This window comes from Bombus fervidus, chromosome 8 (genome assembly GCF_041682495.2).
Source record: "Bombus fervidus isolate BK054 chromosome 8, iyBomFerv1, whole genome shotgun sequence".
NCBI classification, from domain to species: Eukaryota; Metazoa; Arthropoda; class Insecta; order Hymenoptera; family Apidae; genus Bombus; species Bombus fervidus.
In genome coordinates, this window is record NC_091524.1 from 8,603,126 (window position 1) to 8,630,006 (window position 26,881).

General features: G+C 32.5%; 4 protein-coding genes across 12 annotated transcripts; all 4 read left to right on the forward strand.

Annotated features, from left to right (window-relative positions):
• The first annotated feature begins 11 nt into the window (after positions 1-11).
• LOC139990177 (bis(5'-adenosyl)-triphosphatase enpp4) lies at positions 12-4,276 on the forward strand. Of its 4 annotated transcripts, none has more exons than XM_072009221.1 (9): positions 12-97; positions 511-740; positions 821-1,061; positions 1,170-1,268; positions 1,345-1,708; positions 1,792-2,001; positions 2,090-2,344; positions 2,405-2,501; positions 3,776-4,276. In XM_072009221.1, the coding sequence occupies exons 2-9, from the start codon at positions 628-630 to the stop codon at positions 3,888-3,890; spliced, it is 1,494 nt and encodes a 497-aa protein (XP_071865322.1). In that variant the 5' UTR covers positions 12-97; positions 511-627; the 3' UTR covers positions 3,891-4,276. The 4 variants fall into 4 exon arrangements, with proteins under 4 accessions (XP_071865322.1, XP_071865320.1, XP_071865323.1 ...); XM_072009219.1 differs by having other exon boundaries at positions 80-219; XM_072009222.1 differs by lacking the exon at positions 3,776-4,276 and adding an exon at positions 2,670-3,646 and having other exon boundaries at positions 80-219.
• A 587-nt stretch (positions 4,277-4,863) lies between these two features.
• Positions 4,864-12,549, forward strand: LOC139989718 (ovochymase-like). Its single transcript, XM_072008232.1, has 15 exons — positions 4,864-4,985; positions 5,707-5,796; positions 6,273-6,575; positions 6,733-6,834; positions 6,906-7,042; positions 7,390-7,545; positions 8,619-8,762; positions 9,046-9,066; positions 9,137-9,189; positions 9,765-9,850; positions 10,232-10,528; positions 11,037-11,342; positions 11,500-11,601; positions 11,671-11,822; positions 12,170-12,549. Exons 1-15 carry the CDS (start codon positions 4,904-4,906, stop codon positions 12,326-12,328), a joined length of 2,190 nt encoding a protein of 729 aa, XP_071864333.1. The 5' UTR covers positions 4,864-4,903; the 3' UTR covers positions 12,329-12,549.
• A 326-nt stretch (positions 12,550-12,875) lies between these two features.
• LOC139990193 (venom protease-like) lies at positions 12,876-17,237 on the forward strand. 2 transcript variants are annotated; one of them, XM_072009257.1, is made up of 7 exons: positions 12,876-13,506; positions 14,086-14,171; positions 14,602-14,691; positions 15,076-15,378; positions 15,596-15,697; positions 15,770-15,889; positions 16,243-16,379. In XM_072009257.1, exons 2-7 carry the CDS (start codon positions 14,090-14,092, stop codon positions 16,245-16,247), a joined length of 702 nt encoding a protein of 233 aa, XP_071865358.1. In that variant the 5' UTR covers positions 12,876-13,506; positions 14,086-14,089; the 3' UTR covers positions 16,248-16,379. The 2 variants fall into 2 exon arrangements, with proteins under 2 accessions (XP_071865358.1, XP_071865357.1); XM_072009256.1 differs by having other exon boundaries at positions 12,877-13,506; positions 15,770-15,915; positions 16,243-17,237.
• Positions 17,238-19,208: 1,971 nt separating this feature from the next.
• LOC139990187 (venom serine protease Bi-VSP-like) lies at positions 19,209-26,881 on the forward strand. 5 transcript variants are annotated; one of them, XM_072009248.1, is made up of 7 exons: positions 23,621-23,757; positions 24,337-24,422; positions 24,853-24,942; positions 25,378-25,680; positions 25,841-25,942; positions 26,014-26,165; positions 26,494-26,881. In XM_072009248.1, exons 2-7 carry the CDS (start codon positions 24,341-24,343, stop codon positions 26,656-26,658), a joined length of 894 nt encoding a protein of 297 aa, XP_071865349.1. In that variant the 5' UTR covers positions 23,621-23,757; positions 24,337-24,340; the 3' UTR covers positions 26,659-26,881. The 5 variants fall into 5 exon arrangements, with proteins under 5 accessions (XP_071865346.1, XP_071865345.1, XP_071865347.1 ...); XM_072009245.1 differs by lacking the exons at positions 23,621-23,757; positions 24,337-24,422; positions 24,853-24,942; ... (1 more) ...; positions 25,841-25,942; positions 26,014-26,165 and adding exons at positions 19,209-19,309; positions 20,132-20,422; positions 20,543-20,845; positions 20,996-21,097; positions 21,169-21,320; XM_072009244.1 differs by lacking the exons at positions 23,621-23,757; positions 24,337-24,422; positions 24,853-24,942; positions 25,378-25,680; positions 25,841-25,942 and adding exons at positions 19,209-19,309; positions 20,132-20,422; positions 20,543-20,845; positions 20,996-21,097.

Here is a 26,881-nt window from a genome sequence, read left to right on the forward strand (position 1 = left end):
CATACTAAAAACGAGAAAGGATCTCGTACAGAAACTCAATTAGTTCCTAACTATGTAAGAACCAAAAAATCAGCCATCATTTTAAAACGTACTCGCTGTACGTTTATCTACGTGTGAATAGTAAAAGAATATTCAAGATTTCGTCGAGTTCGCTTTATTAAGTATTTGTGCTTAAAGTATATGTTCGTTTAACAAATTCGTCGGCGCAAAAAGATAGTGGTATGATTAGTATAGAGTAGAAAGGATTGTGTTATTGCTTTATATATAGTTTTATAGTTCATGAGAAATGAGGGAGCGTTTAGTATTTGGCAAACGGTGTCCGTGAATTGACTAATGTTTCTAATTTTTTTTTATCATGTGAAACAAACATCTGGTCATTTTCAATTGGTACCGTTCGATGGAATTTTTTAGAAACTATTAATCGGATAGATTGATTCAGAAATAAGACTTTTTTTTATATACTTACTGTAGCAGTTATCAATAACTGGATATTTTTAACTTTCAATCCAGGTCGAAGAAGATTCGTCACTGAAATGCCTTTAAAAGCATGAAGGAGATAGAATAATAACCACTAGCTAAGCACAATAACGATTCTTCTTGTTAAAGAACGATTTATACACGTTCACTATGAATTCTGTAACCATATTTACTTTGTTACTTGTTATGTTACTTAGTGTGAAGCATGGGTTATTGATATTGCAACATCCAAAGTTGTTAGTAATATCATATGATGCATTCAGGTATTTTAGATATCATTACTTTTTAATTTTTACTTGTATGTAAACGATCGTTTTAATTGAATAATTCTTTTGTTTCATAGGTATGACTATTTTGACAGAACACCATTTATGAATAAACTGAAACATGAAGGCACATATGCGGATTACATGATGAATATTTTTGTCACAAAAACATTTCCTAACCATCATACAATGGCCACAGGATTGTATGCAGAAACACATGGAGTTGTGGATAATGAATTTTATGACCCTGCTTCAGGAAATACAACAAAATATTCATATAATTTATATCATTATGATAATAGAATTCTTCCTATTTGGGTATGTAAATTATGACACATAAACACATATATTATTTTGGTCATCATACTAGTCATATTTATTGTATTTTATACATATTTTATAAAACTACTTTGTATATTTGTTTAGACTGCTAACCAAAAGGCTGGTGCACAAAGAAGAAGTGGCACAATGATGTGGCCTGGTGGCATTTATGAATATCAAGGAATCTCCCCTACATTTGCTCAGGTATATATCTTTGACTATGCTCTATTGAAAATATATAATTATTAGAATATGAATAATTAATTTTTAATTCTATCAGAATTTTAATGAGACCGTACCTTGGGAAGAAAGAATTGATACCTTGATATCATGGTTTGTACATCCTATACATCCAATAAATTTTGGAATATTATACATTGAAGAGCCAGATTATCATGGTCATGTGATTGGAATAAAAGGACCTCAATTTGATGATATTCTTAGGAAGTTAGATAATATAACTAGGTATCTTCACAATAAGATAAAATGCCATGGTTTACATGATCTTAATGTTGTTCATTTGAGTGATCATGGAATGGCAACTGTTAAGTTAGACAGGATAATAGACCTAACAAAGTATATTAACAGCTCTGATTACAAATTTGTTGGTACCTCACCAGGATTACACATTTTTCCTAATCCTGGTATGTTGATTCATCATATGAATTATTAAGTTTGTTTAAATTATTAATAAGAGATTAAGAAAATAAACAAGTGAATTTTTTAGGTAAAGAAGAAATGATTTATCAAACATTGAAGCAAGCAGCATTGAAATTGAAGACGTTTAGAGTTTTCAAAAGGGATGAAATTCCTAAGAAATATCACTATGGAAATAATACGCGCGTTGGTCCTATCTTTGTTATTGCTGAAATTGGATATGCATTTCAAAACCTCCTTGATAACATAGAATATTATAAGAAAAAGTTCAATATTACAGGTATAATATGATTCATAATACATACTAATTCAAGTATGTATTAAAAATTAAAGGTATATATTAAATTTTATGGGATATTTATGTTTAGTAACCAGTGATTCAGAATTTGGTCTTCATGGCTATGATAATGAGGCTATAGAAATGCATCCTTTCTTCTTCGCAAATGGTCCTGCATTTATGCCTAAGTGCAAACTCGAACCTTTTAATAATCTAGATTTATTTCCGCTATTTTGTAAAATACTCGATCTACAATGTCCCATAGGGAATGGTACTATATCACATCTAACCAAGTGCCTTAAGGAACATCAAGAGAATACCATAGAAATCGCGTTTCGATCGATAAGTAAGTAAACGTTATGCGTCATTGTTATGCACAGTTATTTACTATCTTCTATTAATTCAGTTATAGCCTCTTCAATAACTATATCAGTGGTAGTGATTATAATATCACTAATAAAGTTGCATAGGAGGAGCCTGGAATTTGAAGAAGAATTGTTCAAGTAAGTCAACGTATATGTTATTCGTAATTTTGAAGAGAAAGTTAAGTTACTAACTTGGAATTTTTTTATAAATAATAACTATAAGAAATGTATTGGATTTCGGATTTGCCGGAAATTGAAGTTTAAGAAGCATTTTAATAATACAATATTGATATTTTGATTTTTCAGGAGATATTATTCAATGGATGGATAATATGTAAAAAATATCAAACAATATATGAATTTTCATATTGCATAGAGATAACAAAATGAATTAAAAAAAATGACGATACGGTAATAAGAAATAGCATTGTAATGAAGAATACATAAACATAATTTCATTTTTTATAAATAAAGTTATATCGTTTTAAACTTTGAAATATAGCAAAAAGTTTAATTAGAATTTTAATCTTTTTAAACAATTATTATTTTAGAATTAATTTTAACACTTAACCAACCGAATAGGGGGATCTTTTCTCTCTGTGAAGTACATCGCTGCGTGACCGAACGGGAAGATGTCCCTTTTTGATTTGAGCAATGCGTTTTCTTTTCCTCTTTTTTTTTTTTTTTGTTATCATCAGTTATTGTTTACCTTGAACTCTTCCCAATTAATTGAGCCACTTATTACACTATCAATTATGACTAAATAAAATTATAATCGAACGACATCATGCTGTAACAAAAATATTAAAATGCATTATGAATTTTTAATTTCACGTTTAAGTCGTTTTATTTATCTTTAGTCATTTTTAATGCTTTTAATTTTACCTATATTTTTTTATACTTTTAATATATACTTTTAATTTGATGTCTTGTATAAACAATATGTGAAATCGTTAAACAAAATCATTACCACATGATATAATTGATCACTTAAATAATTTTTAGATTTCTTTGTTTTTTAAATAATGAATATTAGTTCGTGATACTTGGAAAAATGCGTGGTAGACAGTGTATAGGTGACTTATGCATTGCGATGAGAAACGTATAGCTCGCTGTGGTGCGCGCGGTTGACTAAGTGTTAATTGTATCATATATATTTTTAAATCCGTGCAAGGACATCCGTTTCTAAGTTAGTATTAGGAAATTATTAAATATGAATAGTACGTAAAAAATTGTAATGTAATAACTATCAAAGCACAATAAGAATAAATTCTTTAATAAAACAACGAAAGCTAAATTTCTCATTTATATGTTTACAAAGAAATCCATAATAAAAAGGAGTTGCTTCCTGACACTTGTCTTCCTTGTAATGCCAATGTCAATAATAACAAGGTTCGACTTTTTGTTTTTAGAAGAATACTGGAAGATTTGGAAGCACAGTACCATTGGGATATAAATCACGATATTGAAAATGATGCAAGTAAATTTCCAAAAATTTACATTTTCAATTTATTACATTTTTCATAAAATGTACTGTACGAATTTTTTATTCTTCTAAATTTTACGATACTCTTATATAATAACTATATGTATTAAACGTAATATGAGTGATTCGAAAATTGCCTCGAACGACATTAATTGTCTTTCTACTTATAACAATACCGAAATTATATATAAAACTGGACAAATACTATGCATGAGTGAATTATTTATTATTTTAAACCAAATCATAACAGCATAATCAGTATGCTCGGTATTATCCTAGAAATTAGATTCTAACATAATTTATCCTATAAGCAGGATATTTTACAAAATTCAACTTACAGACCAAACTTACCTATTATAATAGTGCACCATCTGTATCAGAATTCGTATGTAAATAAATCAGTTATACATAAATGATATTATCGTAACATCATCGTCTCTTTTCTTCCATCAGAATTATAGTAGCAAGTACCAATTCTTTTAATTTGTAACACAACGAGATAGCTTTACAAAGATTCCGTGAATGTGCCAACGAAGGGAATTAAAATATTCGTGGTATCACGTACTATTCGTTGTTCATTGGTTTTTGATAATTCCGTGCCAACAAATCAATCACTTTTAAGATCAATTAAAGTTGCACGTGCCACACGAGCAGCTTTTATCGTACAAGTAACTTTTATGTGATGTGTTACGTGCAAAACATTTTATTTCTATTGTGTACCACGTTATTTCTATTTTGTGAATTTTAGTAGTACAGCCATTGATAATGTGCGATAAAATATGCTATATAATTGATAATTGTAAGTAATAATTGCAAGTGAAGTGACAAGGTGATGGTATAAATAGGAGCTTAGAAGAAGTGTATCTCTGTTTTTCAAGAATAGCGAGGTAAGTAGGAACCGATATACAATAAGATTCGAATTTATATAGAGGATTTAGTTCTAAATCACTGAACTTCGTTTCTGATGTAAATTCAACATATCATTCGAACTGAGCTTCTTTTATTGTTATCAGTTCCGCGTCCTTTCAATTCGTCATTTTTTTATTTCAGGACAATGTCGGGCTTCAAGTTGCTGTTTCTATGTTTGGCGTTAATCATCCTCCTGCATGCATTAGTTCACCAGGCGTCTGTTGAAGGTTTGCACTTTAAGTTGTCTTTTTCCACGTACTTCAGATTTCAGTATGGTCCCATGAAATCAGGTCGACTTTACGATGATATTTTTCTATCAAGGATCCAATTATCATCGTATAGCGAACAATACGTACATACAATTATCTACGTATATTCGTCCTTCCGGGTACCGCGCAACAATATTGCAAAGTTCCAGTCGATCGTGAATCAAAAAAGTAACTTGTATCTTGCGCAGGAGACTACGTAACGAAGTTTATACGGAGGCACATACGTATCCTTCGCTGTATTTTCTGAAGAATCAATCGATGATAACATTACTTGATATAAAGTAACATAAGCGTTCGATCGTAGCAAGAACGTTTATGATCACGTTATTTCGAGGTCTCAGGATTTACTGTGCATCTAGAAGGAACGAGACAAGAGAACGTTAATCAAGATTTTACATTTCTATAAGCTCCCAAGCTTTTTATTTAATGGCTTTAATGAAGTTAGTTATAATATAAGAATATTCCAGACACATCATATTTTCTATTTTCGTATAGTCGTCATGCTAATAACTATATGTTGTTAACTATGTTGTTAATGATGGGAGAAGCGCGTAATCGGACTGTATACGATGTGAGCGAAGTATCAGGCGTAATGGTTAATATTGCATAAAGAAGATAAAACATTATTATGAAAAGTTTGAAAAGTATAATAATTTCTTCCTCTGGAAATGTTTTACAGCAACCTCGTATGGCCCCTTGCGTCCACCACACTGTGGTTTCAGCAACGTTACGCATACAAGGGTGGTTGGTGGTAAACCAGCTAAACTTGGTACGTTTCATCTCTTTCTTTCCGGTTAATAATAAGCGATATACTACGAAGCATGAACTTTAAAGGCAGCATATTAAACAGCGTATTAAAGTACGTTTCAATTACAATAAATAATAACTTCAATAAATTACTTATTAATTTGAATTATTTCTTTCTTTTAGTTCATGTTAGGGAGAGTATCTCTTAACTTGAAATTAAACATTGATATAGGAGTAATAATATGAATTGAGATCAAAAACTGTTAGGGGAGAAATTACATATTTGCACTTTATATTTCAGTATAGTTTAAGTAGAAATTATAGAGAATTATCTAATAATTTTTATTCCAGTGAAGTCAAAATTTAATTTCTCTCTTAATCAAATTTCTATTTGAGAGTATTTGTACGTATGTAGTTATCCAATGGATAACAATAGTTTCTAACTCATCATGCGAGAAAAAATTATGTATGTTTACAACTATAACCATTGTGTTTTAGGTGCTTGGCCATGGATGGTTGCATTAGGTTTTCATAATTATAGACAGCCAAAGAAGAGTCCGGAATGGAAGTGCGGAGGTTCCCTGATATCGGCTAGGCATGTTTTGACAGCAGCACATTGTGCAATACACCGTTCATTGTACGTGGTTCGTATCGCGGATTTAAATCTAAAACGAGATGACGACGGAGCGCATCCTATTCAAATGGGAATCGAATCTAAACTAATTCATCCTGATTATGCTTACCCGAAACACCATGATGATATAGCTATTCTTAAATTGGAGAAGGATGTATCATTTTCGGGTAAGTCGTCAAATATTACTGAGATTCTAATATTTATGCTATTGAGTATTACTAAATTATCGTTTCTTTCAATTTCTTATCACAAAACATGTAAAATTCTTTCTCATACTTTTCGTCATCCGTTTCCTTCGCTATCATTTATTTCCTTATTTTTCAGAGTACATACGTCCCATTTGTCTCCCCATAGAGGAGTCCCTTCGAAATAACAACTTCATCGGCTACAATCCCTTCGTTGCTGGATGGGGAAGATTAAGATATAGTAAGCGATACTAATTTTAGAATAAAATTAAACAGTTCCAGTCTTAAATGTCTTTCTCATTTTCTTCGCAGAAGGACCACTAAGTGATGCATTAATGGAAGTACAAGTGCCAGTGGTTAGCAACGACGTATGCAAACGTGCTTATAGCGACGCTTCTGATACAGTAATATGCGCCGGATACGCTGAGGGTGGAAAGGATGCTTGTCAAGTAATTAAATAACAAATTTACCATAAATTATACAGTGTCTGAAGACACGTCAATTCGAATCAACATCAAATCGACGTCTTAAACATTAAAAATGATAGATACACATAATTTAATAGTTTTGCCCATTTCTCACACAACATTACGGTATTTAATCTCATTTCCATCGAACTTTAATTTTACTTAAAATACATGTAATACGTACATCATAAAGGGAAATATTTCAGTACATAAAGTAATGATAGATTATTACTGTATATAAGTATAATTTCAATATAATTCGATTGAAATATTTCAACTTTGATTAAAAGCTTTAAACATTAAAATGGAAAATGTAACGATCGTTTCAGGGTGACAGCGGAGGACCACTGATGATACCACAAAACTCCACCTATTATGAAATAGGTGTTGTGTCTTATGGTCATGAGTGCGCTTTACCTAAATATCCTGGCGTTTACACTAGGGTCACGTCCTACCTCGACAGCTTTATTCTCCCAGCGTTGAAATAATATAATTATTAGTGTTTGCATAAATATCATTTTTCGTGTACGAAAAGTAAAGTTGGAATTTATTATTGGGGTGATTAGAGGCAGCCCACATTTATATTGGTTTGTACGTCACATATTATGTGCCTTAAAATGCACGAAATATAACTTTGAAACGACACTAATTTTTTACACACGCTACACCTGTACGACTTAGAGATATAAAAATGATATTTTTTAATTTCTTAATTAAATTTCACTAATTACATTTTTTACCGCTCCTTCCTTTTTGTTGGTAATAATAAATCAATCTTGGCAAAGATTCTACAAATTTTGTTTCTGATGTATCAAGGGAATGATTAAATATTCCACTGAAAACGTATACTTTTTGTATGTACATAGAAAATTGCCGACTATTCTGAAATGTTTCACAAGATAGAGAGCATCTAGAAGTTTTCTTTCCAATTGAATACACTCTTTCTGCATTATTTTTAGCTAGATGTAAGAGAAATTTCCATTCAGCCAAAGATATACTTAGGCATTACAGGTACTTACGAGACATAAATTCCCAAATTATTATGACAAATAAAAAACCTTATACTATTAAATCTGTTTGTATTTTGTTGCATGAGAATAAATATGTACATTACCTTTGTATCCTCTTCAACGCTTCAATATTGCGCATATAAACTGTATTTTATACAAATTTTGTAAAACTACTTTGTATGTTTGTTTAGATTGTTAATCTAAAGGTTGATGTACAAAGAAAAAGTGGCATAATGATGTAGTCTGGTGACGTTCATGAATATCAAGGAATCACTCCACATTTGCTCAGGTATATATATATATATACATATATTTGACAATACTGTATTTAAAATATATGATTGTTAGAATATGAAAAATTAATTTTTAATTCTATCAGAATTTTGATAAAACTATAGCTTTCGAAAGAAAGAAGTGATACCTTGATATCATGGTTTGTACATCCTGTATATACAATAAATTTTGGAACATTATATAATGAAGAACCAGATCATCATGGTCATGTGATCTGAATAAAAGGACTTGAATTTCATGATATTCTTATAAAGTTAGATAATATAACTAGATATCTTCACAGTAAGATAGAATACCATGGTTTATACGATCTTAACATTGTTCGTTTGAGTGATTATGGAATGGTAACTATTAAGTCAGACAACGACACAGGCATTTTCTCTGACGTAAAAGATCTGGTAATTGCAAATCATAACTTAGAATATTTTGATTAGTAGCATCGTAAGATATTTGCTCGATTCTGGGAATGTGGCAACAAAGAGAATTCCATTCCAGAAGGTCCTTATGATTTACATGATTGGCTTCTGATAATTTGGTGCCTACAAATCAATGACTTTTAAGATGAATTAAAGTTGCAGATGCAAACACGAGCAAACAGCTTTCACCGTAAAAGTAACTTTTATGTAATGTTTTACGTGCAAAAGTTTTTATTTCTGTTACCACGTTATTGCTGTGTTGTAGATTTTAGTAGTACAACTATCGGTAATGTGCGATAAAATACGCTATATAGTAGATAATTGTAAGTGAAATGACAAAATGATGGTATAAATAGGTACTTCGACGAAAGTTGGTACAAGTGTATTTTCGTTTCTCAGGAGTGGTGAGGTAAGTAGGGACCGATGTACAATAAAAATTGAATTTATATAGAGAATTTTGTTATAAATATTCCTATGTACGTACAGAAACGTGTTTTAATATTTACAAATAAGCAGATTTTTCTATTAAATGTTATCTGAAATTGATGATTTTCCTATTTGTACCTTTCTTCTAAATTCCTTGTAGTCATCTTACTAACTCAACAAAAATCAACGTTAATTTTAGTAAAGCATTATGGTGCTTTTTAGTAATTTGCAGAAATGAAAGTTTCAGAGCGACGAGTTTGATCGTTCTAATGTTAAACTAAACAATTATCAAAAGAGAAATTACACAGGAACTTATGTCGATAATATTTGTAATTCCTGTGGTCTATTTCGCGCGATCGTGCTTCTCTTCTGATGCAAATCAATTTATAATACGAACTAAGTTTCTTTTATCATTATCAGTTTCCCGTCTTTCTAATTCGCCACAGTTTTTCGCTCTTTGTTTCAAAACATTGAATCATAGTGTGATCCAAGTTTCTTTTATTAGATTCACTGTTCGTTCGTCCTGCGTCTTTTCAATTCGGCACATCTTTATTTCAGGACAATGACAAGCTTCAAGATACTGTTTGCATGTTTGATGTTAATTAGTTTCCTGGATCCATTAGTTCACACGGTTTCTGCTCAAGGTTTGCACTTTAAATTGTCTTTTTCCATGCACTTCAGATTCTAGTACGACCTTGTCATAGAACCTTCGTCTAATTTCGAAATTTTACGCGTTTGTTAATCATCAATGAAAGAAAGGAACTGATTTCAAACCTACTACAAGTATTATGCATACAACTTCGTGTTGGAAAAGCGTGTAATCGGACGGTATGCGATGTGAACGATGTATCAACAGTTATGATTAATATTAGAAAACAAAATATATATATATACATTATTATTAAAAACTTTAATTAAGAAGCTAACCGAAGAAGACGAATTAATTCATCAGTCTATTGCCAATTTCTTAGATGTAATAATTTCTTTTCTCCACAAATGTTTTATTTTAAAATTGTTTGGTCCAGAATGTATCACACCGGACAATCAAGAAGGCTGGTGCCTGCACTTCACAAGATGTAAGCCTCTGCAAGAAATACTGCAGATACAGGGCAATGCAGCCACCGAATTTTTTAGACAATCACTGTGTATACCCGGTGTCAATAATGCGATCTTTTGCTGTCCGAACAATCCAAACAAACAGAAGAGAGGACTTTTGATTTCTTATGAAACTAAGTACAAGTATAGGGCCTTGCGACCACCATACTGTGGTTTTAGCAACGTTACGCATAACAGGGTGGTCGATGGTAAACCTGCTAAGCTTGGTACGTTTTATCTCTTCCTTTCCGATTAATAATAAGCGATTTGCTACGAAGCATGAACTTTAAAGATACTAAACAGCACATCAAAATACGTTTCAATTAAATTAAATAATAATACTAGGACTTCATCGGTAGTAACTTTACTTATTAACTTGAATTACTTCTTTCTTTTACTTCATGTTAGGAAGAGTATCTTTTTACATGAAATTAAAGATTGATATAGGAGTAATAATATGGATAGAGATCAAAAACTGTTAGGGCAGAAATTACATGTTTGAACTTTATAGTTCAGTATAGTTCAAGTAGAAATTATATACAATTAATAATTTTTATTCCAGTAAAGTTAAAATTTAATTTCACTCTTTATCAAATCTCTATTTGAGAGTATTTGTACATATATACTTATCGTCTTCTGCATCATCGAATATCGAATGGATAATAATAGTTTTTAACTCATTACGCGACAAGTTACGTATATTACGTATATTAACTAATGACTATTGCATTTTAGGTGCTTGGCCATGGATCGCTGCACTAGGTTTTCGTTATCCCCGAAACCCAGTTCTTGAGCCAGCATGGATGTGTGGAGGTTCCCTGATATCGTCTAGGCATGTTTTGACCGCAGCACATTGTGCAATACGCAATGATTTGTACGTGATTCGTCTCGGGGACTTAGATCTAGAACGAGATGACGACGGAGCGCGTCCTATTGAAATGGGATTCGTATCTAAACTGATTCATTCTGATTATATGCACGAGAGATCTCATGATCATGACATCGCTATTCTTAAATTGGAGAACGATGTACCATTTTCGGGTAAGTGATCAAATATTGTTGAGTTTCCAATATTTATGCTAAGGAGTATTACTAAACTATCATTTCTTTCAATTTCTTATCATAAAACATGTGGAATTCTTTCTCATACTCTTCATTATCCGTTTCATTCGCTATCATTTATTTCCTTATTTTTCAGAGTACATACGTCCCATTTGCCTCCCTCTAGAAGAGTCCCTTCGAAATAACAACTTCGAGGGTTACCATCCTTTCGTTGCTGGATGGGGAACATTATTTCATAGTAGGCGATACTAATTTTATAATAAAATTAAACAGTTCCAGTTTTAAATGTCTCTTATTTTCTTCGTAGAAGGACCATCTAGTAATGCATTAATGGAAGTACAAGTGCCAGTGGTTACGAACGCCCAATGCCAGACAGAATATTCCAAAGTTTTTGGTATACTTCTTCCGAATGGTGTAATATGCGCCGGATATGCTCAGGGTGGAAAGGATGCTTGTAAAGTAATTAAATAACAAATTTACCATAAGTTATACAGTGTCCGAAGATACGTCAATTCGAATCAACGTCAAATCGAGTTCTTAAATATTAAAAATATTAGATAAAGTAAAATTAATACTTTTGTCTATTTCTCGCACATTATTATAGTATTTAATCTAATTTCTTTCTAATCTTAGTTTTTCTCAAAACACATATAACATATACACCATAAACTAAAATATTTCAATACATAAAGTAATGATAGATTATTACTGTATATAAGTATAATTTCAATATAATTCGATTGAAATTTTTCAACTTTGATTGGAAGCTTTAAACATTAAAATTAAAAATGTAACGATCGTTCCAGGGTGACAGCGGCGGACCACTGATAATACCACAGCAATTCACCTACTATCAGATAGGTGTTGTGTCCTTTGGTTATAACTGCGCTTTACCTTTATTTCCTGGCGTTTACACTAGGGTCACGTCCTACCTCGACAACTTTATTCTCCCAGCGTTGCAATAAAACGATTATTAGTGTTGCATAAGTATCATTTTTCGTGTACGAAAAAGGAAGTTGTAACTTTCTATTGTGGAGATAATAGGCAGTTGAAATTTATATTGCTTTGTAGGTCAGGAAGCATTGCCTTAAAATGCACGAAATGTAGCTTCAAACCACACTAATTTTTTACGCATCCTACACTTGTACGATTTAGATATATACAGATAATAAAAGAACATTAATTACATTTCTTTCTCTGCTTCTCTTTTTTTGATAGTAATAATAAATCAACTTTTGGAAAGCTCATATAAATGTTGTTTCTGATTAAGAGAATGATTGAATATTCTACTTAGAACGTGTACTTCTTGTATGTACATACAAAATTTTCGACTATTCTGAGACATTTCATACGATAGAGCACTTCCGGAAGATTGGACACAGAGGGTGCATAAAATACAAGATAAATCCCGTATCTTTCAAAACTATTTTTTTTTTCTTTTTTTAATCAGGAATCTTCTCTGATGTCAAAAATCTGATAATCGTAAATCATAACTTAGAATATTTTGATTAGTAACATCGTAAGATATTTGCTCGATTCCGGGAATGTGGCAACGAAGGGAATTCCATTCGTAGGAAAATACGGAGCATCCATGGTAAGGGTATGGTAAAGAAGAGGATGATTCCCGAAGAAAGTCTAACGAAGTGTCAGTTTCTCTCTCGAGTGCGTAAATATTATATACAAAGAGGTACCACATACTATTAAAGTATGATAGCGCGAGCGTGAAGCATCACTGTTGGAGCATTAAAAAATATTCGTAAAAGCGAGCATCGTTGAGTAGCATCTCTCAGTTAGCCATCAAGTGTGCAAGTAGATGATTCTTAAGATTTACGTCATTGGTTTCTGATAATTCGGTGCCCACAAATCAATGACTTTTAAGATGAATTAAAGTTGCACATGCGAACACGAGCAAACAGCTTTCACCGTAAAAGTAACTTTTATGTAATGTTTTACGTGCAAAAGTATGTATTTCTGTTACAACGCTATTGCTGTTTTGTAAATTTTAGTAGTACAACTATCGGTAATGTGCGATAAAACGTGCTATATAGTAGATAATTGTAAGTGAAATGACAAGGTGATGGTATAAATAGGTACTTCGACGAAAGTTGGTACAAGTGTATTTTCGTTACTCAGGAGTGGTGAGGTAAGTAGGAACCGATATACAATAAAAATTGAATTTATATAGAGAATTTTGTTATAAATATTCCTATGTACGTACAGAAACGTGTTTTAATATTTACAAATAAGCAGATTTTTCTATTAAATGTTATCTGAAATTGATGATTTTCCTATTTGTACCTTTCTTCTAAATTCCTTGTAGTCATCTTACTAACTCAACAAAAATCAACGTTAATTTTACTAAAGCATTATGATGCTTTTTAGTAATTTGCAGAAATGAAAGTTTCAGAGCGACGAGTTTGATCGTTTTAATGTTAAACTAAACAATTATCAAAAGTGAAATTACACGGGAACTTATGCCGATAATATTTGTCATTCCTATGAGCTATTTCGCGCGATCTTGCTTCTTTTCCAATATAAATTCAATTTATCGTACGAACTAAGTCTCGTTTATTTTTATCACTTTAGCGTCTTCCTCATTCACCACAGTATTTCACTCTTTCTTTCACAACATTAGATCCTGGCGTGATCCAAATTTCTATTATTAGATACATTGACCGTTATCAGTCCTGTGTCCTTTCAATTCGTCACTTTTTTATTTCAGGACAATGACTGCCTTCAGGAGACTGTTCGCATGTTTTGCGTTAATTGTCCTTCTGCATCCATCAGTTCAAGCTAGGCGCACTAAAGGTTTGCACTTTAAGTTCTCTTTTTCCACACTACAGATTGCAGTACGGTCTCGTCACACAGCCTTCATGCAGTTTCGAAATTTTACGCGTTTGGTAATTATCAGTGAAAAGAACGAAGTTACGCGTGACCACATAAAATTGAAAGGAACACGTTTGATTTTTTATTTTCGAGATGGTCACGAAGTTAATGGTCACGAAGTTAATGTCACGAAGTTAATGGGAAAATTCCACTTAACTATTCACCTCTTCTCTGATTTTGTTTCTGAAAAATGCTTCGTTAACTTCGCGAATATTCCAACGACTCGCTTTACGTACAAAGCAAGCGTGATAATCAGGATAAACGTGAAACAACCAGCGAAGACGAATTAATTCATCACTCTACTGTCAATTTTCTAAATATAATAACTTCTTCCTCTGTAAATGTTTTATAGCAACCTCGAGTGTGCCCTTGCGTCCACCAAACTGTGGTTTCAGCAACGTTACGCATACCAGGGTGGTTGGTGGTAAACCAGCTAAACTTGGTACGTTTTATGTCTTTTTTTCCGCTTAATCTTTCCGGTTAATTATAAGCGATTTACTGTGAAGCATAAACTTGAAAGACACTAAACAGCATATGAAAGTACAATATGGACAGAGATCAAAAACTATTAGGGGAGAATCCTATATCTTTGAACTTTAGAGTTCCGTAAAACTCAAGTAGAAATTATATGGAAGTAGGTAATAATTGTTATTACATTGAAATCAAAATTCAATTTCTCTTTCAATCAAATCTCTATTTGAGAGTATTTGTACGTATGTACTTATCGTCTTCTACGTCATCGAATATCGAATGGATAATAATAAGGTTTAACTGATTAGGCGAGAGAAAATTATGAATCTGCGTAACTATGTCTATTGCATTTCAGGTGCTTGGCCATGGATCGCTATATTTGGTTATATTAATTGCAAGGATCCAAATGGGGAACCGCTATGGGGCTGCGGAGGTTCCCTGATATCGGCTAAGCATGTTTTGACCGCAGCACATTGCGCAGAAATTTATGGATTGTACGTGGTTCGTATCGGGGACTTAGATCTAGGACGAGATGATGACGGAGCGCATCCTGTTGAAGTAGAAATCGAATCTATAATACTACATCCAGATTATATTAACGGTTCATATCATGATGATATTGCTATTCTTACACTGAAGAAAAATGTTCCATTTTCGGGTAAGTCTTTAAATATTATTGACTTTCTAATATTTATGCTACTGGATATTACTGAAGTATCATTTCGTTAAATTTCTTACTGTATATGTATATTGTATCATAAAACGTGTAGAATTCTTTCTTATTCTTCTCGTCCCTCGCTTTCTTCACTATGATTTATTTTATTTTTTTTTTATTATTTTATTTTTTATGTTATTTATTTTATTTTACTTTTCAGAATACATACGTCCTATTTGTCTCCCCATAGACCAGCCCTTACGAAATAAAAACTTCGAGGGTTACCATCCTTTCGTTGCTGGATGGGGAGAGATAGAATATGGTAAGTAATAGCAATTTCATAATAAAATAAAATTTGTTCCAGTTCTAAATGTCTTTTTCATTTTCTTCGTAGATGGAGATTTAAGTGATGAATTACTTGAAATACAAGTGCCAGTGATTAACAACGCCCAATGCAAGAAAGCTTATTGGCCAATTGATAAGACTCGTATCACCACAAAAGTAATATGCGCCGGTGAAGCAGGAAAGGATACTTGTAGGGTAATTAAATAACAGATTTACCATAAATTGTACAGTGTCTGATGATAAGTCAATTCGAATCAACGTCACATCGAGTTCTTAAATATTAGAGATATTATTAAAGTTAACTTAAGACTTTTGTCCATTTCTCACGCATTATTATAATATTTAATCTAATTTCCTTCTAATCTTAGTTTCTCTCAAAATACATATGACATATACATTATAAATTGGAATATTTCAGTACATAAATTAATAATAGATTATTACTGTATATAAGCATAATTTCAATATAATTCGATTGAAATATTTCAGTAACCTTGATTAAAAATTTAACGATCGTTTCAGGGTGACAGCGGCGGACCACTGATAATACCACAGCGATTCACCTACTATCAAATAGGTGTTTTGTCCAGTGGTCACAGGTGTGGCACTGTTAGATTTCCCGCCATTTACACTAGGGTCACATCGTACTTTGACGACTTCATTCTGCCAGTGTTGGAAAATTATTAATGTCCCATAAATATCGTTTTTCGTGTGCCAAAAGTAAAGTTGGAATTTATTATTGTGGAGATAAGAGCCAACTCAGACTTATTGTTTTGTATGGCACTGATTATAGCTTTAACATGCACGAAATGTCACTTTGAAGCGACACTAACTTTTTAGAAACGCTATACCTGCACGACTTAGAAATATAAAAATGATAAACGAACATTAATTAAATTACTTTTTCCGCTTCTTCTTTTTTGATGGTAATAATAAATCAACTTTCGCAAAGCTTTTATAAATCTTGTTTCTGATGTATCAAGAGCATATTCCACTTAGAACGTATACTCCTTGTATGTATATGCAAAATTTCGCACTACTCTGAAACATTTTATACGATAGAAAGCTTCCGGAAGTCCGGGCGCGGAGAGTGCATAAAATACAAGATAAGCCTCGCATCTTTTAAAACTATTGTTTTTCGTTGAAAACTTCCTGTCTACTCCTGAAATCACATGGATCCTCGAAATTTTACTTATTCTTTCATCACTTCCCAATTAAATACGCTCTTTCTGCATGTTTAGCTATATGTAACAGAAATTTCCATTCAGCCAGAGCTATACTTACACATTACAGATATTTACAAGACACTTTAATTCCCAATCTATTACGACGCATAAAAATGTTTATAATGTTAAATCTATTCGTATTTTATTGCATGTAAGTATAGATATACGTGACGTACATTACCTTTGAACGTACATTACCATTACCCCATTGAATGCTTCAACACTGCGCATATTTACTGTATTTTATACAAATTTTGTAAAAGTACTTTGTATGATTCTTCAGATTATTAATCAGAAGACTGGTGCATAAAGAAGTGGCACAATGATGTAGTCTGGTCTCATTTGTGAATATCAAGGAATAACCCTACATTTGCTCAGGTATATATCTTTGACTATACTTTATTGGAAATATGTAATTATTAGAATATGAATAATTAATGCTTAATTCTGTCAGAATTTTAATGAGACCGCACCTTGGGAAGAAAGAATTGATACCTTGATATCATGGTTTGTACATCCTATACATCCAATAAATGTTGGAATATTATACATTGAAGAGTCAGATTATCATGGTCATGTGATTGGAATAAAAGGACCTCAATTTGATGATATCCTTAGGAAGTTAGATAATATAACTAGGTATATTCACAGCAAGATAGAATACCATGGTTTACATGAACTTAATATTGTTCATTTGAGTGATCATGGAATACCAACTGTTAAGTTAGACAGGATAATAGATCTAACAAAGTATATTAGCAGCTCTGATTACAAATTTGTGGGTACCTCACCAGGATTACACATTTTCCCTAATCCTGGTATGTTGATTAATCATATAAACCACTAAATTTGTTTAAATTATTAGTAACGGATTAAGGAAAGAAACAAGTAATTGTGTTAGGCAAGGAAGAAATAATTTATCAAGGATTGAATTGCTGCCTTCTTATTCTGCAACACAAAGCAAAAATTCTGAATCTCATATGGATGAATGATGTTAATAATTTATGTCTCTTTTCAGATTAAACAATTTTCCGGATTTATTCGTAATTTCGAAGAATATGCTGGCATTCAAAGAATAAGGAAAAGAATGGACCAGTATAGGAAATCTCTTTTTCATTCTAGGTGACATATACTTCATTCGTTGCATGGTTCAACGTATTTTCGAACACATGTAACTGAGAAAATTCTTCTGTGATTAAAAAGGGAGCAGAATTGATACCTTTGAATGACATTAGAAATATTTCAATATAAGTATCACTGTCGAAGTATTACAAGATTTTCTTAAAAGTGAGCATAAAAAAAAGGGTAAAAACATCTCTCATCATGACAGGCATCTCTCAAGTAGCAGTCAAGTGTGTAAATGAAAGGGTCGTAAGATTGATCGTGTTTGGTTTTTGATAATTCTGTGACTACAGATGAATCATTTTTAAGATCAATTAAAATTGCACTTGTCATACAAGTAAACAGTTTTTATCGTAGAAATAACTTTTATGTGATGTGTTACGTGCAAAAGTTTTTATTTCTGTTATCACGTTATTGGTATTTTACAAATTTTAGTACTAGAACTATCAACTTGTAATGTGCGACTGAATATGCTATATAATACATAATTGTAAGAGAAGCAACAAAATATAATGGTATATAAATAGGTACATAGAGGGAAGTTGGTACAATTGTATCTTATTTTTCCAAGAATGGTAAGGTAAGTAGACATAGAAACAATAAGATTTGAATTTATATAGAGAATTTTGTTATAAATATTCCTATGTACGTACAGAAACGTGTTTTAATATTTACAAATAAGCAGATTTTTCTATTAAATGTTATCTGAAATTGATGATTTTCCTATTTGTACCTTTCTTCTAAATTCCTTGTAGTCATCTTACTAACTCAACAAAGATCAACGTTAATTTTACTAAAACTACTATGCTGCTTTTTAGTAATTTGCAGAAATGAAAGTTTCTGAGCGACGAGTTTGATCGTTCTAGTATTAAACTAAATAATTTTCAAAAGTGAAATTACACAGAAACGTATGTCGATGATATTTGTCATTCCTACGATCTATTTCGCGTGATCGTGCTTCTTTTCTAATGCAAATTCAATTTATAATACGAACTAAGTTTCCTTTATTGTTATCAGTTCCGCGTCTTTCTAATTCGCCACAGTTTTTCGCTCTTTGTTTCAAAACATTGCATCATAGTGTGATCCAAGTTTCTTTTATTAGATTCACTGTTCGTTCGTCCTGCGTCTTTTCAATTCGGCACATCTTTATTTCAGGACAATGACAAGCTTCAAGATACTGTTTGCATGTGTGGTGTTAATTAGTTTCCTGGATCCATTAGTTCACACGGTGTCTGCTCAAGGTTTGTACTTTAAATTGTCTTCTTCCATGCACTTCAGATTCTAATACGACCTCGTCACGGAACCATCGAGCTATTTCGAAATTTTACGCGTTTGTTAATTATCAATGAAAAGAAAGGAGCTACGCCAGACCACATAAAATTCAAACGATTTCTATGATTTTTTATTTTCAAAATGATGACAAAGTTAATGGCAAAATTCAACTTGATCATTCACATCTACTTCCCCGATTTAGTTTCGAGAAAAAGCTTCGTTAACTTCGCGAATATTCCAACGACTCGTTTTACGTATGAAGTAATCCTGATAGATATTGCATCACGTCAATGAAAACTATTGACGTAATGACTAAGATAAAGATGTAAAGAAATTCTCAGAATTTCCAATGACATCTTTATAGATTTCTAGTCTAATGTCACTACTACATATGAATTATTTTTATTTAACTGTGTTACATACTCTCCCTGAAAATTTTCCAAATTCCATAAAATTGATTGTTTAAGAATTGTCCTGACTTCCTAAGAATTTATTTATCGCAAAATAAAGAAAGTGTTTATTTAAAAAATGAGGTGGAAGATATTCCTTTTTTTTTTTGCAAGTATGGTTAACACAATATCTAATCAATTAAAACTTTATATTTTCACGTCAAAAGTTTCTTCAGATAATTATTATCAAGATGATGACTAACTGTTACGGATTAATACATGTCTGTAGGGCAATCCGGTGGACTTGATCGGCTTTTTACTTCGAAAGTTGAGTAATCGGCGATGCGTTCTTGCGCAAGTTCGAACCGCATAATTGTTTTATTTTAAAATTGTTTGATCCAGAATGTACAACACCGAACAATCAAACAGGCAACTGCCTCAACATTAGAAGATGTAAGCCTCTGCAAGAAATACTGCAGACACAGGGCCATACAGCTACCGATTTTTTAAAGAAATCACTGTGCAGATATGAGGGCCATGATCCGATCGTTTGCTGTCCGAACGATCCAAACAAACAGAAGAAAGGAATTTTAATAAAAACTGTGTATAAGTATGGACCCTTGCGTCCACCATACTGTGGTTTTAGCAACGTCGCGCATACCAGGGTGGTTGGTGGTAAACCAGCTAAGCTTGGTACGTTTTATCTCTTCCTTTCCGATTAATAATAAGCGATTTACTGCGAAGAATGAACTTTAAAGGCACTTACGCGAGAGAAAATTATGTATGTTCGCATCTATAACTATTACGTTTTAGGTGCTTGGCCATGGATAGTTGCATTAGGTTTTCGTAATCCCCGGAACCCAGATGCCGAACCTGAATGGAAGTGCGGAGGTTCCCTGATATCGGCTAGGCATGTTTTGACCGCAGCACATTGTGCAATACGCAATGATTTGTACGTGGTTCGTATCGGGGACTTAAATCTAAAACGAGATGACGACGGAGCGCATCCTATTCAAATGGGATTCGAATCTAAACTAATACATCCTGATTATACTCGCAATATACACAATCATGATATTGCCATTCTTAGATTGGTGGAGGAAGTGCCATTTTCAAGTAAGTCCTCAAATATTGTCGAGTATATGCTACTGAGTATTACTGAAGTATCATTTCCTGAAATTACTTACCGTACACATATATTGTATCATAAAACATGTACTATTCTTTCTTATACTTTTCGTCATTCTTCTTATTCTTATTCTTCAGAGTACATACATCCCATTTGTCTCCCTATAGAGGAGTCCCTGCGAAATAACAACTTCGAGGGCTATAACCCCCTTGTTGCTGGATGGGGAGCATTAAGATTTAGTAAGCGATACCAATTTTATAATAAAATTAGACAGTTCCAGTCTTAAATGTGTTTCTCATTTTCTTCGTAGGAGGACCACCAAGTGATGTATTAATGGAAGTACAAGTGCCAGTGGTTAGGAACGCCGAATGCAAGACAGCTTATTCCAAATTTCCTAATGCACCTATCACTGATGGTATAATATGCGCCGGATATGCTCAGGGTGGAAAGGATGCTTGTACGGTAATTAAATTACAGATTTACTACAAATTATACGGTGTCTGAAGACACGTCAATTCGAGTCAACGTTAAAGTTGTGTAGGAGTTGTTAAACATTAAGTGTTAGGTGCTTTTGTCCATTTCTCACACATCATTATGGTATTTAATCCAATTTCTTTCTAATCTTAGGTTTCCTCAAAATACATATAACATATACATTATAAATTGGAATATTTCAACACATAAAGCAATAATAGATTATTGCTGTATATAAGTATAATTTCAATACAATTCGATTAATATATTTCAGTATCTTTGATTAAAAATTTAACGATCGTTCCAGGGTGACAGCGGCGGGCCACTGATGATACGACAGCAATTAACCTTCTACCTAATAGGTGCTGTGTCTTATGGTCATGCATGCGCTGTAGCTGGATATCCTGGTATTTACACTAGGATCACGTCGTACCTTGACAGCTTCATTCTCCCAGCGTTGCAATAATACGATTATTACTGTTCTATAAATATCATTTTTCGTGTACGAAAAGTAAAGTTGGATTTTCTTATTGTGGAGATAAGAGACAGGTCAAATTTGTATTGTTTTCTACGACACAAATTAGAGCCTTAAAATGCACGAAATGTAACTTTGAAACGATACTAATTTTTTGCACACGGTAAATCTCCACGACTTAGGTATGTAAAGATGATAAACGAACATTAATTAAATTTCTATTAACCATATTTATACTAATTTTGATAATAATAAACCAACTCTCTGAAAGTTTCTATAAATTTTTTCTGATGTATCAAGAGCATGATTAAATATTCCACTTAGAACGTATACTTCTTGTATGTACATACAAAATTTCGGAATACTTTGAAACTTTGCATAAGATAGAGAGCTTTTAGAAGTTCGGATACAGAAAGTGCATAAAATACAAGATTACTTATTTTTTTATCACTTTCCAATTCAATACACTGTTTCTGCATTTTTGACTATATGTAAGAGAAATTTCCATTCAGCCAAAGGTATACTTACACATTACATATACTTACAAAACGCTTTAATTCCCAATCTATTGTGATGAATAAAACTGTTTATACTGCTAAATCTGTTCGTATTTTATTGAGTAAGTACACACGTACGTAATGTACGTTACTTTTGTATCCCCTTGAACGCTTTAAAATCGATTACATTTACTGAATTTTATATATATTTTATAAAATTACTTTGTATGTTTGTTTAAAGTGTTAATCAAAAGATTGGTGTGCAACAAAGAAGAGGCGCAATGATGTGGTCTGGTGACATTTACGAATATCTAGGAATCACCTCTACATTAGCTCAAATATATAAACTTATCTTCTTAATCCTCTTAAAATCTAACAAATAAACTTAATGTAATAAAACATGCTGAGAATGACCTAGATATCTGCGATAGAAAAGGATAAAAAATCTTGAAGGGAACTAATCGTCCTTACTCTTTCAAGTAGTTTTTCCAAAAATACAGAAAGATGAGGAAATTAAATACAGGAAGCAGAAGAATAGAAAAGTATGAAAATTCTAAATTCATGTAGCATGAGTAAAATTTATAGCGAACATGTATAGAATATATATCAGAAAATATACTAAAGAAAATACACTTTATTACGATTATATGGAATATAAGGGTTCCCACAATGGTAACGAAACACTCGTTTAGGTTTTTAATAATTCGTATATCTGTAGCTTTCTGACAACTAGCTATGCAAATGCAATCTAATTAATGTATTATACAACACATACATTTTCTCTGATGTCAAAAATCTGATAATCGTAAATCATAACTTAGAATATTTTGATTAGTAACATCATAAGATATTTGCTCGATTCTGGGAATGTGGCAACGAAGGGAATTCCATTCGTAGGAAAATACGGAGCATCCGTGGTAAGGGTATGGTAAAGAAGAGGATGATTCCCGAAGAAAGTCTAACGAAGTGTCAGTTTCTCTCTCGAGTGCGTAAATATTATATACAAAGAGGTACCACATACTATTAAAGTATGATAGCGCGAGCGTGAAGCATCACTGTTGGAGCATTGAAAAATATTCGTAAAAGCGAGCATCGTTGAGTGGCACCTCTCAGTTAGCCATCAAGTGCGCAAGTAGATGGTTCTTAAGATTTACGTGATTGCGGTACCTACAAATCAATGACTTTTAAGATGAATTAAAGTTGCACATGCGAACACGAGCAAACAGCTTTCACCGTAAAAGTAACTTTTATGTAATGTTTTACGTGCAAAAGTATGTATTTCTGTTACCACGTTATTGCTGTGTTGTAGATTTTAGTAGTACAACTATCGGTAATGTGCGATAAAACGTGCTATATAGTAGATAATTGTAAGTGAAATGACAAGGTGATGGTATAAATAGGTACTTCGACGAAAGTTGGTACAAGTGTATTTTCGTTTCTCAGGAGTGGTGAGGTAAGTAGGGACCGATGTACAATAAAAATTGAATTTATATAGAGAATTTTGTTATAAATATTCCTATGTACGTACAGAAACGTGTTTTAATATTTACAAATAAGCAGATTTTTCTATTAAATGTTATCTGAAATTGATGATTTTCCTATTTGTACCTTTCTTCTAAATTCCTTGTAGTCATCTTACTAACTCAATAAAAATCAACGTTAATTTTACTAAAGCATTATGATGCTTTTTAGTAATTTGCACAAATGAAAGTTTCAGAGCGACGAGTTTGATCGTTTTAATGTTAAACTAAACAATTATCAAAAGTGAAATTACACAGGAACTTATGTCGATAATATTTGTCATTCCTATGAGCTATTTCGCGCGATCTTGCTTCTTTTCCAATATAAATTTAATTTATCGTACGAACTAAGTCTCGTTTATTTTTATCACTTCAACGTCTTTCTCATTCGCCACAGTATTTCACACTTTCTTTCACAACATTAAATCCTGGCGTGATCCAAATTTCTATTATTAGATACATTGACCGTTATCAGTCCTGTGTCCTTTCAATTCGTCACTTTTTTATTTCAGGACAATGACTGCCTTCAGGAGACTGTTCGCATGTTTTGCGTTAATTGTCCTTCTGCATCCATCAGTTCAAGCGGGGCGCACTAAAGGTTTGCACTTTAGGTTCTCTTTTTCCACACTATAGATTGCAGTACGGTCTTGTCACACAGCCTTCATGCAGTTTCGAAATTTTACGCGTTTGGTAATTATCAGTGAAAAGAACGAAGTCACGCGTAACCACATAAAATTGAAAGGAACAGGTTTGATTTTTTATTTTCGAGATGGTCACGAAGTTAATGGTCACGAAGTTAATGTCACGAAGTTAATGGGAAAATTCCACTTAACTATTCACCTCTTCTCTGATTTTGTTTCTGAAAAATGCTTCGTCAACTTCGCGAATATTTCAACGACTCGCCTCGCGTACAAAACAAGCGTAATAATCAGGATAAACGTGAAACAACCATCGAAGACGAATTAATTCATCACTCTACTGTCAATTCTCTAAATATAATAACTTCATCCTCTATAAATGTTTTATAGCAACCTCGGATGTGCCCTTGCGTCCACCACACTGTGGTTTCAGCAACGTTACGCATACCAGGGTGGTTGGTGGTAGACCAGCTAAACTTGGTATGTTTTATCTATTCCTTTCCGATTAATGATAAGCGATATACTATGAAGGATGAACTTTAATGGCACTAAACAGCACATCAAAGTACGTTTCAATTAAATTATAACTTTGCTTATTAACTTGAATTATTTCTTCCTTTTAGTTCATGTTAGAAAGAGTATGTTTTTATTTGAAATTAAAAATCGACATAAGGGTAATGATATGGATAGCGATCAAAAAGTGTTCGGGAAGAAATTACATATTTGAACTTTAGTTTAGAAAATAGTTTTAGAAGTCAAAATTTAATTTCTCTCTTAATCAAGTCTCTATTTGAGAATATTTGTACGTATGTACTTATCTTCTGCATGATCGAGTATCGAATAGATAATAATAGTTTTTAACTCATTACGCGAGAAGAAATTATATATGTTCACAACTATACTATTGCATTTCAGGTGCTTGGCCATGGATCGCTGCAGTAGGTTTCCGTAATTGCTCAAACCCACGTTGGGTAACACAATGGCTGTGCGCAGGTACCCTAATATCGGCAAGGCATGTTTTAACCGCAGCACATTGTGCAGATGACGATGATTTGTACGTGGTTCGTATCGGGGACTTAAATCTAAAACGTGATGACGACGGAGCACATCCTATTCAAGTAGAAGTCGAATCTAAACTAATACATTCCGATTATTCTTCCGAGTCGGAGAATAATGATATTGCTATTCTTAAACTGAAGGAAAATGTTCCATTTTCGGGTAAGTCCTCAAATATTGTTGAGTTTCTAATATTTATGCTACTGGGTATTGCTGAAATTTCTTACTGTACACGTATACTGTACCATAAAACATGTACGATTCTTTCTCATACTTTTCGTCATTCGTTTCCTTCATTTTCATTTATTTTCTTATTTTTCAGAGTACATATATCCCATTTGTCTCCCCATAGAGAAATCCCTTCGAAATAAAAATTTCGTGGGCTATAACCCCTTCATTGCTGGATGGGGAGCATTAAAATTTAGTAAGTGATACCAATTCTATGATAAAATTAAATAGTTTCACTGTTAAATATCCTTCCCATTTTCTTTGTAGATGAAGCATATACCAACGCATTAATGGAACTACAACTGCCAGTGGTTACCAACGCCGCATGCAAGAAAGCTTATGAAGATTTTGACGTAACTATCACCAATAAAGTAATATGCGCCGGCGGAGACCCTCGGGGTGGAAAGGATGCTTGTGGAGTAATTAAATTACAAATTTACTATAAATTATACGGTGTCTGAGGGCACGTCAATTCAAATCAACGTCAAATCGAGCTCTTAAACATTAAAAATAGTAGATAAATTCTACTTAATGCTTTTGCCCATTTCTCACACATCATTATAGAATGTAATCTAATTTCCTTCTAATCTTAATTTTACTCAAAATACATGTAAGATATACATTATAAATTGGAATATTTTAATACATAAATCAATAATAGATTGTTACTGTATATAAGTATAATTTCAATATAATTCGATTGAAATATCTCGGTAACTATGATTAAAAATTTAATGATCATTTCAGGCTGACAGCGGAGGACCACTGATGATACCACAGCAATTCACCTACTATCAAATAGGTATTGTGTCATCTGGTCATAACTGCGGCGTACCTAATTATCCGGGCGTTTACACTAGAGTCACGTCGTACCTCGATGACTTCATTCTGCCAGTGTTGCAAAGTTATTAGTGTCCTATAAATATTATTTTTCGTGCACGAAAAATAAAGTTGGAATATATTATTGTGGAGATAAGAGGCAACTCAAATTTATATTGTTTTGTACGTCAAGAATTATAGCCTTAAAATGCACGAAATGTAATTTTGAAACGACACTAACTTTTTACGTACGCTAAACCTGCACGACTTAAATACGTAAAGATTATAAACGAACATTAATTAAATTTCTATTAAT